Source organism: Apteryx rowi, unplaced genomic scaffold, assembly GCF_003343035.1.
Source record: "Apteryx rowi isolate R43461 unplaced genomic scaffold, aptRow1 scaffold_154, whole genome shotgun sequence".
In the NCBI taxonomy this organism is placed as follows: domain Eukaryota; kingdom Metazoa; phylum Chordata; class Aves; order Apterygiformes; family Apterygidae; genus Apteryx; species Apteryx rowi.
The window spans coordinates 416,110-431,470 of record NW_020447797.1 but is presented as its reverse complement, the minus strand read 5'-3'; the positions used below and the strand labels follow the sequence as shown (position 1 = coordinate 431,470).

Genomic DNA, 15,361 nt, shown 5'->3' with positions numbered 1-15,361 from the left:
GCAGGGCAAACGCAGATATCCAGCAGCAGAAAACCCTCCAGCCTCAACCGTTTGCAGCTTGGGCGCTTGCTGAGCCAGAGGGGGGTATTTAAATCCCAGGGCCCTGATGGAGTTTCCTCCCGGCCCCATCAGCCTCTGGCAGCAGTGAACAGGCTCCTTCCTCCCCGSGGCATTTGGGATTTTATAGATTTGCTGCCCCACTTGGTTGACCCTATAAGGCTGAAGCCGGCTTGGCTGTTCCTCTGCTCTGGGGCCACCCAAGTGAGCCCAGGTCCCTGGGGACAGGGGAGCACCCACGCGCCCCGTGATCCGGCAGCTGCCGTGCCGGGATCACCGCTAAGAGACAGGGCTGATGCTGGTGTGGTCAATGCTGGTCATTAGCCGGCTGCTTGATGACGGTCATTAGCCGGCTGCAAGGTGACGGGATGGGAGTTGACAGGCCGTGGCTGTGGGTGGGCTGGGTGACACGGGGCCCCCACTGCCTGCACCACGCTGGGAAAGGTCAAGTCTTCCCTTCGCCTTAAACCTCCCGGCCAGGTGGGACATCCCGGTCCTCTCCTCTCAGTCCTCTCCTCTGCCTGCTGCACATCGCATCCATCCACGAGGCAGCACCGCCTCTGAGGACCCAGGCGTCCGGCCTTCCCGGAGCGGGATGCCAGGGAAGCGGGGCCATCTCACCCCAGGACCCCCCCGCGCAGCCACGGGAAGTGCCTCCAGCCAAGCCACGGCTCGTCACTCCTGGYCCCTAAATAATTCATGGGGGAGGCAAAGAGAGCAATGAGACCCAGTTAATGGTGTCTAAAAATACCGGCTGCCTGGCAGAGAGAGCCAGACACGGGCTCTGCATGGGTGGCGGGTGGCCCCGCAGCAAGCAGGAGGGGAGAGCAGGTCACAAGTGCAACGAATGCGTCGGTCTCAGCCTGCAGGGACGCCGTCTCCAGGGGGCACGGCTGGAGGCAGGCGTGCTCGGATGCCAGGGGGTGCCAGCATTGCCACGCCATGCTAAGGTCCTGCCTCGCACGGGGTCACCTCTCCAGGCCCTCTTGAGTTGCCCCAGGGGCAGCGGGCGGTGGTGGAGCAGGGCAGGAGGGAGCTGGGCTGGCCTTGGGGCAGGGATGTGGGTGCTGAGATGCAGCAGGATGCGTGCCCGAGGGGCACCAGGATGGGTCTCAGCTCCCGCAAATGACAGAGCAGGACGGTGGGTCAGTGCCTGTGGGCAGCCAGCACCGCGGGCCTGATCCTGCCCAGTCCCTTGTGCTCAAGGGTCTCTTCATGACCCCCCCTGCACAGCTTGGGGTCCTCCTCCCTGACCCTGGGCCCCCCCCAGACCCCACAGCACGGGGCAAYGGGGAGCAGAGGGATGGCCCTCGGGTGCCAGCGGTGGTCTGGCTTAGCCTCCCCTGCCCCGTCACCCTCAACCCGCACCCAGCTCCCTCCCTCCCTCGCTCCCTCCCTCCCTCCTGCCGGCTGCCTCGGGRTGCAGGACGCTGCGGAGGGGGTCCGGCGGGGCTGGTCTCGCGCCCCACCATTGCCACCATGTGCAGAGGCTCCCTGCGGGGCCAGGGCCACCCAGGCCACCGAAGGGGCCACCCCGCAGCCGTCCCCGTCCTGCAGGGCCAGAGAGCAGCAGGGACAAGGCAGTAGCAGGGACAAGGCAATAGTGGGGGCTGGCTCTGGGTTGGTAGGGATGTTCTTTTTGGGGTTGCTTGTTTTTCTTTTTCGCTCCCGCTGCCCCACGGGCGCTCTCCTCCCCMCCAGGGCCTGAGCATCGATCGGTTTTGATTAATCTGTGCCGGGCTCCCGAATGCCCTTTGCAGCCGCATGTCTCCCGCCTGCCCGGGTGAGYGCATGCACGTGGGTGATGCCACCGTGCCGGCCCCGGGGTCACCCACGATGCCAGTCGCTGCCTGAGCACGTGGCGATCGGGGCCTGCACGGTGGACGCCCAGATGTCACCACACACTGGCTGCCACCCAGGGCGCCGGGCTGGCCGCAGGCAGGTAGGAGCCGGGAGCATGGACGGGGCGTGGGACCGGCCAAGGCCCCAGGCTGCGGGATGCAGGAGCAGCTGCTTGCTCATGGGACGGGGCTGTGGGGCTGGGTCCGCTCGGTGTCCCCTCRCTGGGCAACCTTGGGAAGTCCCTTGAGCCCAAGGGCATGAGATGAGTGTTGGAAACTGCCCCCAGACCCTTCCCCAATGACCCTCAGCCCTCCCTCCCGTAGTCCTCCTGGTCCCCAGCAGCTTACATTTTGTCCCCACAGCRGCTTCAGTGCCCCCTGGGTGCTGGCATTAGTCCTCTTGCCATGGGGACTGATGGGCAGCGATGAGCCCCTCTGTCTCCTCCGGCAGCTGGGCAATGCAGTGAAGAGCCAGAGGAGAGGAGGGAGCTGGGATGGGCCTGGAACATTTGGGGATTCACCAGGTGCCGTGTGAGCTCCAGAGCATCTCCCCAGGAGGGCAGACAGACCCAGGGACATGTGACAATGTGAGAGGATGGCCACGCACGTGAGACTGCTTTGTGCCCGTCGGCTGGCTGCAGGTCATCTCCATCTCTGGGGATGTCTCCAGATAGTCCAGAGAGAGAAAGGGAAATGGGGCATTGCCCAAGGCCAGGGTTTGCTGCAGGTTGTGGTGCTGTGGCCTGAGCTATCCCTTCTGTTGGGAGGATGGCGGTCCACAGGGTAATGCCAGGGAAATGTCAAGGCGAAGGTTTCCGCTGGGGCCAAGGAAGGCACCATGCCAAGCTCACATGCTGCTGAACACTCTGGTTCCCTCAGGGCCAGGCCACACAGTGGCCATGGGATTGGATTTCCAGCCTCACCATCCCCAGAGCCCCATGCCGRGGATCCCCAGCAGCTCCTAGAGCTTGCAGCACAGAGCTGAGGGCACAAGGAGGCCCGGCAGGAGGCATTCAGACTGATTCCTGCCAAGCGTTCTTTCTTCCCTGCTGACGTGGTAGGGTCTGAAGAGTGTAAAGCGGGTTGACACCCAGCGATGCTCTGGCCATCAGAGACAGCCAAAGAGCTGGCAGACAGTTGTGTCAGCAACACAGTGCGGCAACTCATAATCACCTCGTTGCCTCCTGGACAAACACACATGAAGGAAACTAGGGTGAAAAGGGTGAAGGAAACCCACTGCCATACCAGCATGTGGGAGCTGCTCACCCAGATCCTGGCCTTGACCAACTGCCCTCCTGGTCTCTGTGTCCTTCTTACCCCCCATCTACTGGCAGGTGCTGTCCCTGGGGGCGGATGTACTTCCYGAGTACAAGCTGCAGGCACCACGCATTCACCGATGGACCATCCTGCACTACAGTCCCTTCAAGGCCGTGTGGGACTGGCTCATCCTTCTGCTGGTCATCTACACGGCCGTGTTCACCCCCTACTCAGCTGCCTTCCTGCTCAACGAGGAGCAGGTGGAGGAGAAGCGCTGGGACTGTGGCTATTCCTGCAACCCGCTCAACATCATTGACCTCATTGTGGACATCATGTTCATTGTGGACATCATCATCAATTTCCGCACCACCTACGTCAACATCAACGACGAGGTAGTGAGCCACCCTGGCAAGATTGCCATCCACTACTTCAAGGGTTGGTTCCTCATCGATATGGTHGCGGCCATCCCCTTCGACCTGCTCATCTTCCGCTCTGGCTCCGATGAGGTACAGGCTGGGCCAGGAGGGCAGCGTCCATTTGGGGAGGAGGGGACTCACAGAGGGGTTGAGAGAGAGAGAGAGAGATGGGAGAGACAGAGGGGAATGCATGGGCTGATGTAACTGATGGATGGCTAGATCTGCGAGGAGAGGGATGGTTAGTCAGAGGGATGCACAAGAATGTTTTTACTGCTATTTATTAAGCAGCTGGGACTCTGTCCAAAGGATTAGACAGCCTGGTGTCCGCATTGATCCTACTGCAGGTGCTAAAATATAGTCCAACTGTACCTGCTCCCCTCCGGAGGGAAACAGACTGAGGGTTGACCCAGCACAGCAGACTGGGAGCTCAGTTTAGGGACTAGCCCCACATACCAGGGAGGCTGATTTGGGGGCTGTTTTGCAGCCAGRCTCAAAATGTTGGCAAAACCTTCCAGGATGGCTCTGTGGTTACTGCTGCTATAGAGCCCCTCCCTTGGCTCAGGGCCTGCAGAACAGGGTGACAGGCAACTGTTTGGGGAGCGATGGTTGGCAACATGAGGACCCATCAGGAAAGGGGATTGGGTTTGCCTTGGCTCCTGTCGATTGTTTGCCTGTAATCTGGGTTYCCTCTACAGTCAGTGGCGGAAAACCCATTTTTCTAGTGTGATTCATCTAACCTGTTTCAGGTGTCACCTCCAGGATAAGGTGATTCATGCTCTCAAAGTGCATCGTCATCCTTTAAAGGGAGCTTAGCCAGGCTGGAGACATGTCTTTGGCCAGACTTATCCTCCCTGGTCCCCCACTCGTCTCTCAGGTTTCTTGCATCTCCCCTGCAGACCACCACTCTCATTGGCCTGCTGAAGACAGCCCGGCTGCTGCGCCTGGTCCGCGTGGCCCGCAAGCTGGATCGGTACTCCGAGTATGGAGCAGCCGTGCTGTTCCTGCTCATGTGCACCTTCGCCCTCATTGCCCACTGGCTGGCCTGCATCTGGTACGCCATCGGCAACGTAGAGCGGCCCTACATGGAGCACAAGATTGGCTGGCTGGACAACCTGGGTGACCAGATCGGCAAGCGCTACAATGACAGCGATCTCTCCTCTGGCCCATCCATCAAAGACAAATATGTCACTGCCCTCTACTTCACCTTCAGCAGCCTCACCAGTGTGGGTTTTGGCAACGTCTCACCCAACACCAACTCTGAGAAAATCTTCTCCATCTGTGTCATGCTCATCGGCTGTGAGTGCTGGGCCATGCCCCACCACCCACATCCCTGCCTTGGAAACCCTGGGAGGCTGGAGGGCTGAAGCAGGCTGGTAACATGGGGAGAGAGCCTGCTGGGCTGTAACATGTGTGGTTTTAGCAGAGGTTTTCCCTCCACCTGTGCCTTCTCTGCGCAGGCAAATTGATGGAGAGATAGACAGAAATATGGGTTTCAGAAACCCGCTGGTTTCCAAGTCCATGATAGTTTGGGACTGCTCAAGGACCAGCAGTCTGGTGCTGGGGTGAGAAGTGGAGAGCATGACCAACTGGGGCAGCTGAGGCTGCCTGTGTCCTGCTGAGTCCTGCGCTCTCGTTACAGCTCTGATGTATGCCAGCATCTTCGGAAACGTCTCCGCCATCATCCAGCGCCTGTACTCCGGCACAGCCCGCTACCACACCCAGATGCTGCGGGTCAAGGAGTTCATCCGCTTCCACCAGATCCCCAACCCCCTGCGCCAGCGCCTGGAGGAGTATTTCCAGCATGCCTGGTCCTACACTAATGGCATCGACATGAACGCAGTGAGTGGAGGGCGGGAAGACTCCATGCTCCTGGGGGCACCTCATCCTAAATGACCTGGGATCCACCTCAGCTTCCCTTTCTACCAGAGTGGAAAGGAAGCATGAGAAGACCTGGGTGGCTGAAGACATGTCTAAAGAAGACATGTCTGAATGACCTCCAAAGGTCTGTTAGTCTGTCTGCCCGCCACATACCTCTTTCTCCTTCTCCCCTCTCTCTGTCCATACCTCCACACTAATCTATCTGTCCATCCATGCTCTCTCCATCAGCTTCCCCACACTCTGGCTGTCGATCTCTCTGCCCATCTGCCCCACCATCAAGCACCCTTGCCCAACGGCAGGATGCCAGCCTGGTATCTGCTGGGGCAGGGAAGGCACTTCTCGGCTGGAGAGAGGCTTTGGCCCACACTGCGGCCAGCGTGCTGGGGAGGAGCTCAGAGCCCTCGTCGGCGCCGCGGGCTCTTGGGCTGGTGTGCGTTGGCGCCGGCAGAGCCGCGGAGCCCTTATTGATCCAGCTCCCCTCCATGCAGCCGGTTGCTAAGCAAAGTGCATCACGCTCTCAGTGGCAGGGAAAGGAGGGCATTTAAATAAACCTCGATCCATTTTAATTAGAGCCTGGAGAGCTGCTGTTTGTTAAGAAAGAGAGGGATCAATGGTGGAGCCAAGCTGGAAAGACGCCGCATCTCAGAGCCCCGCGAGGAAGGGGAGCCTTGGTGACGCGCAGCAGGCCTGTGCCAACGGTGCCATGGCCCTGCGGGGGTTAGGAGGGGGTTTAGCCCTGGGAGCCAGGCAACCCCAGACCGATGCCAGGGGTGCTGTGATGGCAGGACTTAGCTCACTAGGGTCCGCAGACTCATGGCCACGGGGTCCAACGCACCATGGCTGGCTCAGCCAGCCACAAGGCAGAGAGGTACAAGAAGGGACAAGGCAAGGAGAGAGATGGGACTTCTCAGTGCCCACAACAGCCCRTCCTCCCACAACGCCCCAGTGCTCCCTGTCCTTCAGCCCTGGCCAGGCCGTTAGCCCCTTCATTTCCAGCCCACGCTCCCCCTCCATCTGAGACTTGATGCTCTCTCCACCCCTGAGCACTATTGGGAGCCCAATTGGTTTGGATGAATTCAGGCTGTCTTCGGCTGCTGCTGCCTCTTTAAAGAACTGATGTAATGGGCAGCATCTGGACTTTTGCTGCTGGGAGAGCTTTGGGTTAAACCTCCTCTGTGAGGTGTCCATGGAGGAGAAACCCTGGGCTGGACATCGACAGTAATAACTAGAAATTAGCCTGCAGCAGGCTACCAGGTCCTCCTGGCTTTGTGCAAACTCAGGTCACAAATCCACTGCGATGAGCTAAACTTGCAGTTTGGATGTGCCACTGCTCACACACATTCCTGCTGGATATTGCTAAGATGCAATATGATCTAATAAATCATCCCGTGTCTTGATCCATTCTTCTATCTGATTTCCCAGGAGGGAAACTAAGGCACCACYGGCAGCTTGTGCAATTGGGACAGAGCCAGGAATAGAGCCACACTTGCTGGCCCCAGCCTGGTGGTCCGAGATTTAGCGATCAGTGGGAAGTGAGCAGAGAGGAAAGCAAGGGCCCCAAGAGCCGTACACCTCTTGCTCTCCAAAAAACCCACAAATCCAGGTGGATTCCCACAGTCTGGGAGGATTTCCTGTGGCCAAATCCAGTATAGGAAGGGAAGAGCTGCTTATCACCTGCTGACCTCCCCCTCTCCACGCAAGGATGCAGAAAGCCACCCCAGAGCCTGCTTTGTGCACCAAAGCCACCGGCTCTGATCTCCCTGGCTGCGCATGGACAGGGCCACAGCGAGCTCTGCCCACGCGCTGGCTTCCGTGCCTGCACAACGGGAGTCACCAGTCTTGCACACGCAGAAAAAAGGCCCCTTTCACCCCAGCACCCTGAGCTCTGGCCCATCCTTGTCAGCGGCTTTTTCTTTGTTGCTAATTTTACCTTGATTTCACCTCCAGATTTGCTTTCAAGAGCTTTTGTTAAACAAGAGGTATTTGCCACAGGTATATTTAGCTGTTGCAGCACACAATTGGCCTGCGCTGCTTCTTGGCATCCAGGCAGGTGCTGTTTAATTAGGACAGCACCTCAATACCAGTTTGTGCTCTCATTCAGCCAAGATTAGTGGGCAGAGAGGTGAAAGGGCAATATGCCACCAGTGTGTATAAATAAATTGATCTGGTTATTTTTATTTATTGCTCGGGAATGCTCACATCCCCAGCACCACGTGTGGCACAAGGCTGGGACGGACAGACAGGCGTCTACTACATAAAGATCAGAAAGTCCCCCCAGTTTGGGATTTGGCTTTCTGGGCTTGGCAAGCACCGTTCAGCGCCAACATACCATGCTGCATATTGTCCAGCCTGCGTGTTGTGGGGTGGAGAGGGTCGCAGCAGTCCTTCCCAGGGGCTGCGGCATGACTGCATCTCTCCCTCGCTCTCCTCAGGTGCTGAAGGGCTTCCCCGACTGCCTGCAGGCAGACATCTGCCTCCACCTCAACCGCAGCCTCCTCCAGAACTGCAAGGCTTTCCGGGGTGCCAGCAAAGGCTGCCTCCGCGCCCTGGCCATGAAGTTCAAGACAACCCATGCGCCACCAGGAGACACCCTGGTGCACTACGGAGATGTCCTCACCACCCTCTACTTCATCTCCCGGGGCTCCATCGAGATCCTCAGGGAAGACATTGTGGTGGCCATTTTAGGTGGAAAAGTCCTTCCTTCTGGGAGGGCAAGGGGTGATGGGCAAGGGGTGAAGGGCRATGGTGATGAGCAAGGGGTTGGAGGAGATGATCCCAGGGAGGATGGTTGGGGACGTCCTGGAGAAGGGAGGGCTATTTCTCAACACTGGGCTGGCCACCATCACCAGCAGACAGGGGATGGAGGATGCAATATAAATGCCAAGGAGAGGCCACAAAGGAGGGAGGAGAGCAGGGCATGGCTCACGATCCCCAGCCCTCACTGATGACCTGATGACCTGGCTCACTTTCCCCATCAGCAATGACTTTCAGGGTGTAATCCCCAGGGTCCACAATCAGGGTCAGGGTTGCTGGACAGCTCCTTGTCTGTGAGCCCTGAGGTCCACTGGTCCAGCACATCTGGCGCCTGGGTGGCCACCAACCTCCCCTAATGAGCTGTCTCCTTGGCACAGGGAAGAACGACATCTTTGGGGAGCCCATCAGCCTCTATGCCCGCCCGGGGAAGTCCAATGCTGACGTAAGGGCCCTGACTTACTGCGACTTGCACAAGATCCAGCGGGAGGACCTGCTGGAGGTCTTGGACATGTACCCAGCCTTCTCTGACAACTTCTGGAGCAACTTAGAGATCACCTTCAACCTGCGAGATGTGAGCGCCAGGGTTGTCCCAGAGAGGCACATGGCCAATGCCTTGAACTGGGTGACTGGGAGGGCTGAAGTGAGGACATCAACCTGTGCTCCAGTCTGGACTGGCCAGCAGCCACGTTTCCAAAGGCTCTYTCCAGGGGTTACAGTTTCCCCCAGGGCCCAGCAGGCATGTGCATCCTGCAGGCTGCTGGGCTCTTTGGGAAAGTTGGCCCAACGACTACACAGGTAGTACCCCACTCTGTGGCACCTGTACCGCCTCTCCAGGACCACTCAGCCTGGGCAAGTGGTTCTGAGTCGCAAAGTGACTCCAGTAACATGTTTTTCCATATCACAGCAGAACTGTGTTGCAGAGGGACAGGGCATGGGAAGCATCGCTGCAATGCACCATTGCAGTGTGGAGCCACAGTGTAACGCTGTCTCGTTACAGCCCAGCAGCATTTGTGGTGGCAGACGATACAACGTCATCATGTGTCAACACAACAGCACAGGCCAGCCTTGTCCTGCTGTGTCGTGTTGGGCTGACACAGTGCTACAGCACAACAGGACATGGCAGCCCTTCCTGACACCACGCGTCTGTTGGGACATGGTGGCAGCTCATGACTGTCGCTGTGGCAGTGCCTCAACCTGTCACAACAGTGTCACGCTCTTAGTATACAAAATGAGTCGTGCACAGACCTGTGTGCATCTCCACAACACAGATGGGCTGTGTCACTAATGTCACAACATTACGCCTTTGCGTTTTGCCTCCCGCTGCTTTACATTCATGAGGAGAGATGCCATTTCATAGACATGTCCTCACTTTGGTTCTCATCCAAGAAACTGCCCTTAACTTGTAAGACATGTTTAAATCCAGTTTCCTGGAGGGTCATACACATGTCATCAGGCTGCTGAAGTGAGAAATATTCTCAAGCTTTATCAGCTCGGATACCAGCTTGCTCAGAAAATTCCTTTTTAAATAATCAGGTTTGGGATCAGTGAATGACTTGGAGCATTTTTGCCATTGCTGTTGGATTCTTAAATTTTACCCCCAGACTTTGTCCTTTCCTGATATTTTTTGCAGAGACGCTTGCTGGTGAGATAGAAAAGAAAGTAAAATTCCCTCTATGTCCTGTCCCACCCCAGGGTGGTCCTTCCCTCCCCATGACCCTGATGCCCCTCAGCTCCCTGAGAAATCAAAGCTAACCACTCTCCGAGCACCCAGGCCAGGCTCTAGAGTTCCTTGAACCCTGTCACTGGTCCAGGAGTTGCTGTGTGGGACGGGGCAGCAATGCAGAGCCAGAGGTGGCCAGGGACCAGCCCTCGGAGGATGCTGGCCCAGGCTCTGGATGGGTTGGGACTCCCATGGAAGGGCCAGGGTACCCATGCCCCTGTGACCAGCCCCTCTCATCCCTCAGGCAGACAGCGTTCCCCGTTCACCGCTCAGCGAGGAGTACGACTGCACCTACCGGAGGGTGCGCCGATGCAAGCGCTCCCTTTGCCAGCCCAAAAAGCCTGGTGAGTCCTCCCCTGCCTCCCTCGCCTCCTCACCACCGCTCCGGCTGTTCCCACGCCGGGAGCTCTCATGCCCGGCTTGGCCCTGTGCAGGCTCTGCAGCCAGCAGCACTGGCAGAGCCTGGCTTGCAGAGCTGGGAAGCAGGATCACCGTGCATTTACTGCCGTGGCTCTGGCAGACGCCCCTAAGCAGAGGTGGCTGTCAGGGCCCCCATCCCTGCAAACGAGGCTGTATGTCCCCACCCTGGTAGCACCTACCCTCCCTTTCCCTAGGATGCCTCAGCTCTACAGGCAGCCTAGAGGGGATGGGGGCTGATTTTGCCAGTCCTGGCACCCCCCATAGTAATCTGTTGTGCTGCTCCACAGACCCAGACACGGGCACCTCTGATGCAGAGCAGTATCGCACCTCCTCAGAGCTCACCAACCCGCAGGACCCCCTGAGTAAGGACCAGTGGGACGACCTGGGCAGCAGCACCACCCCCTGCTCCCAGACCAGCGACGAGGAAGCCAAGCCCAGCAGCCCCACGAAAGCCGAGCCCTTCCCTGCACCCAAAAAGGACGACTTTGCTCTGCCCGCGCTCAGCCTCGCCACCGCCAGCACCAGCGGCACAGAGCCTGGCATGCAGGCGGCAGAGAGCAGCCAGTCCTACACAGGTACCCGCAGCTGCAGCCAAAGCCAACAGGAGGGTGGTGAGGAATGCTCGGGCCTGGTGGCCACATCTCAGGGCAAAGACAGGCAACTTGTTCAGAATTGAGGAGAGCCACACGTGTGGCCAAAGGTCCTTACTGCTTTTTACTCCTTGGCAGTGCCTGCTCCATCCCTCCCATGCCCTGGGGTTTCTCCTAGCACCCAGGGACCCTGTTGGGTGCCAGGGTGATGGAGCTCCATGAGCACCTTGGGAGCCAGGGTGATGAATCCCCACAAGCATGTTGGGTGATGGCATTTGGAGCAGGGCTGCAGACAGCGCCTCCATGCCAGTGGGGCCAGGGGATGCTAGAGACAGAAGTGCTGAGATCTCTCTTCCCCTTCCAGCCACCCCCCTGGATGTCCCCAACACGTTCACCTTCTGGGAGGACCGAGAGCCAAATCACAACCTGGAGCCTCTGCAACACATCTCCTTGGTGCACAGTCCCCGGGACATCCCCCTGCTTGACGACTACAGACCGGGACATATTGAGTCCAGGCTGGAGCTCCTGCAGGCCCAGCTCAGCAGGTGGGGCAGGTCCTCGGTGCGGGGTTTGATGGCACCTAGGGGGGCTCTTGGCCGTCACCCTGTCCTGCTCCCCAGGGGTGGCTGCATCGGGCTGTGTGCAGCAGATGCCGCCTCCTGATCCCCTGGGAGATTGCACTCCTTGGGGAAGTGGTAAGAGTGCTTTGCAAATATAGAAGCTGCTTGAACTGCAAGTCTTGGCCCTGACTGCAGCCCAGCACCTTGTCCACTGCTGTCCCACCACCCTTGGGCACAGCTGCTTTGCTGCTGCCTCCAGTCTTGATGCAATCACAGACATGAAACCACCCACAGGCTCACGACCTGAGCCCTTTGCAGGGCTCCTCTTCCTGTTGCAAAGAGCTGCAAATCTCCTCTTGCTTGAGCAAACGAGGCTTGTGCAGATCATTGCCCTCTAAACAAGAAAAGGCACACATTTTGGATGAGAAGGAAGCACCACCCACGCCGCAGATGCAGGTTTAAGGGCTCTGGGCAGTACCCACACTGCTGCCTCTTGGCTCGTGCCCTCCTGCACAGGGGTTTTGCCCACCTCATCCAAAAGCCACTTACTTCCTCGGGGTTTGGAGCAGCCAGTTCTGTTTGTTCTGCGCTGCACCGGCGGGATGCACTGTGTTAATGCCAGGCTGCTCTGTCCCCAGGCTGGAGTCCAGGATGTCGTCAGACATTAATATAATCCTCCAGCTCCTGCAGCGCCAGCTGTCCCAAGTGCCGCCTGCGTACAGCCCCATCTCGCCATCCTCCCACAACCTGGCCATGTACGGCATAGTCCCGMGGAGCCTGGAGCCGCTCGCCCCCTGCGCACCCCTAGAGAAAGAGGAGCAGATGACCCCGGGGCAGGTAAGGCCACCACTCCTAGCTCAGCACCAGCAGAGCCTCCTTCTGCCTCCAGCAGATGGATCCACATAGGGCCAGTGTTTCTCTCCAGCCTTCCTGCAGGCAAAGCACAGCCAGGCTCAAGGGCCCAAGCAAAGCCCGGGGGTCTTGAAAAAGCAGCACGTTTATCTAGAGATGCTTCTGCGCAATGTGCTGCTAGTTTCAGGGGTATCTCCAGCATGAGCAGGCTGCCTAGTCAATGGTGAGGGCAGTGGGTTCCTCTGCTCTGAGGTCTTCTCAGGAAAAAAAAGCATTTGGGGGTTTGGGGCCTGATGGAGTGAGGAGAGACCGTGGCTACATCGTTTTGCTTTTGCCATAACCGACTCGGTTCCTCCTTTCCTCCCAGAGCCCGAGCTACACAGACGTAGAAAAGTTCCACTTGAAATCCAGGGACTCCTTGTCAAGCGGGATACACCTGACTGTGGCATCCGACGAAACCATGACAATCTACTCGGAGCAGGAGCACCATTCCCCAACTCTCCCAAACCCAGAGCCTCCTCACCAAAGGGCACCAAATACCCAGGGACTCTGCCAGGGCTCTCGCTTCCCTTCCCTCCCTGAGCACTTGGAGACATCTTCGGAGCACCAGGACACTCAGAGACACCTCTCCGACCCAGTGCTTCCTGGAAGTTAGAGATGTGGGGGCTGCAAAGCAAGACAAGAGGGACCTCAACTGTGAACTCATTCAGTTGATGTTGATTTTGACTGCCGGGGTAAGATGGAGGACAATGCCATTGGCTCAGGGGTACAATTTGTAGCTGTCTTCTGCCACCGTGAAAGGAAGCATGGAGTGGCTGGCTTCCAAGATCAACATTTTCCAGCAGTTCCCATAGAGTAGATTTTACTTGCACATTATAGYGAACCCAGAGCAATTCTTTCTTGTGGTCACCAACAAGCTGGGTAGGCCATCAGCACCCACCTCCTCTTCCTCGCCAAGGCTTCCTCTCAAGAATGGCGCAAGCCAAATGAGCCACAGCAACTGGAGGAGGGCAAATCTGCAGCGCTTAGCTGTGAGGCCACTTTGCTGTCAGCTCTTTGGAGCAGGGACCATTGTGTTGGCACTGGGCCTAGCCCAGCAGATCCTGAAGGCGCTGGCGTTACAGAAGGGGTAGTCACCAGAGGAGAGGAGAACTGCACAGTGCGGTACTGGGGGGAGCTACAGGGGTGAAGCCCAGGACAAGGACAGAAGCTATCCCTGTCCTACCTGACTGCCACTGAAAAACTAAGGGCCAACAACCCCCACCACTTCAGCACGCTTCAGCACGAGTCCCAGGGCACCAACCTCTCCAGCAAGGCTGGTTGCACCTTGCAAACCCCAACACACGCATCCCCCAACCCCCCAGATGAACCCAACTGGTCACCGGCCTGGGCATAAAGCACAAAACTCAAAAGCACAATCCCAGAAAGCCGAAATGCCCCAGACACCTCAGCTTATTTCTTTTGATAAAGGTTTGATAGATGCTTCCTCCTCCCCAGCCCTTTCCTAGCAGACTCCCACAGCATCCCTTATAGGAGAAGCCCACTTAGCACTGCCGCCTTGCCGTTCGGTTAGATGCTGTAACAGTCCTAGGCTGCCTGCTCAAGTAATGTATTGAGCTCCCTTTGAGAGTAGTAAAACTGTGAGCACCTCTTTCTCTGGAGTTTTAGTGTACACTTTGCTAATAAAGATGTTTTTGGCACCTAATGTAGATTGCAGCCGTGTTTGTTGGGAGCATCAGCAAATCCATCCCTGGCAGTAGCTTCAGAGCCCAAGTCCTCGTCTGTAAAGACCCCTGAGAAGATTGTGGTCAAACCCCAGTTGCTTCTGCCAGGGCCTGTGGTGCTATCAGAGCCCATGAGCAGATCTTACACATCAAGGATGGGGTTTGGTGGGCCTTTGCTGAGCAATTCCTTCCCAACAGGACGCAGTTTGGTCTCAGCAGCTCTTTGCAAAAGGTTTTCTACAGAACAAGCCAGCTACTGTTCCCCTGTATATGTGAAACGATCTAGCAAACACACCTCAGGCAGAGATTACCCCAAGAGTCCTCGGAGCAAGCGGGATGTCAGACAACCGTACCAATACCTGAACCCGCTCTACATCCCTTGCTAAAGGAGGCATGGCTCTGGGTCCTGTCCAAACTCGATGGCTCCATACGGACAGCTGGGTCCAGGATCATCCATAACTGATCCCCTCTGCTCCCAGCTGAGCCCTCTGACCTTGGAGAGCCGGGGACTTTGGGCAGGCGCAGCACGGGGACCAGAGCAGCTCAGACCAGGTGCCAGGCCCCAGGAAGTGGGTGGCTCCGGGGAGCGCCAGTGCCAGGCTCGCACGCTCCGAGCACACCAGGAGCACCCTCCCTCCTCCTCCGGACAGGCCCCTGCGAGGCACGGCCAGCCCAGGTGAGGCTCAGGGCATTGCTCCAAGGCTGCTGAGTGCTACCAAAAATAAAATCCCATAGTTAAGCTTCGGTTAACTATAGATAAACCCATCCCTGTCAGTCACTCGGCGGAGGCGGGACTCGAACCAATAACCCCAGAGCGCGCCTGAAGTGCTCCGCCGCCTCGGACTCACGTGACTGACATCTCCTCCCGCCAATCGGTTATCAGTAAGGTCTCAAGATCCCGCCTCACGCCACTGCGACCCCTGGCAGCCAATGGGATTTCGAGAACGAGCATGGCCTCCGTCTGGGGTGGGACCAAACGCAACGGTAGGTTACCCCAGTCAAGGGGGCCAGCGTCCGTTTTGAACGATGCGTGAGAAGACCAATAGCAAGCCAAAGAGGGCCAAACGGACGGGAGGATTACCCAATAGCTGATCGAGTCGCTAAGTGACAGGCCACTCAGCCAACCCGCGCGCAAGGGGCGGGGCTCCCCGCGTGGCTTCCGCTCCCGTTGTGTGAGGGACTGAATCCCAAACGGCCTCCGCGCTGCTCTCGCCGTCGCCGAGGTTTGGAGCCGGACCCGGGGGCGCGGCGCCGTGCTGCCGCCTCGCCCCGCTCGCCGCCGCCGCCTCGCC

The 15,361-nt window shown here is 58.0% G+C and overlaps 1 protein-coding gene across 1 annotated transcript in view; it reads left to right on the top strand.

The window, feature by feature from the left end:
- The window catches only part of KCNH6 (potassium voltage-gated channel subfamily H member 6), a 38,428-nt gene extending 24,384 nt beyond the window's left edge, over window positions 1-14,044 (top strand). The window contains exons 5-14 of the mRNA XM_026059249.1: window positions 3,233-3,661; window positions 4,468-4,867; window positions 5,211-5,410; window positions 7,882-8,134; window positions 8,581-8,774; window positions 10,168-10,267; window positions 10,631-10,918; window positions 11,298-11,478; window positions 12,132-12,330; window positions 12,713-14,044. Coding sequence (XP_025915034.1) covers window positions 3,233-3,661; window positions 4,468-4,867; window positions 5,211-5,410; window positions 7,882-8,134; window positions 8,581-8,774; window positions 10,168-10,267; window positions 10,631-10,918; window positions 11,298-11,478; window positions 12,132-12,330; window positions 12,713-13,000 — 2,532 coding nt within the window. The 3' untranslated portion in view covers window positions 13,001-14,044. The remainder of the gene's footprint in view (window positions 1-3,232; window positions 3,662-4,467; window positions 4,868-5,210; window positions 5,411-7,881; window positions 8,135-8,580; window positions 8,775-10,167; window positions 10,268-10,630; window positions 10,919-11,297; window positions 11,479-12,131; window positions 12,331-12,712) is intronic.
- Window positions 14,045-15,361: the final 1,317 nt, after the last annotated feature.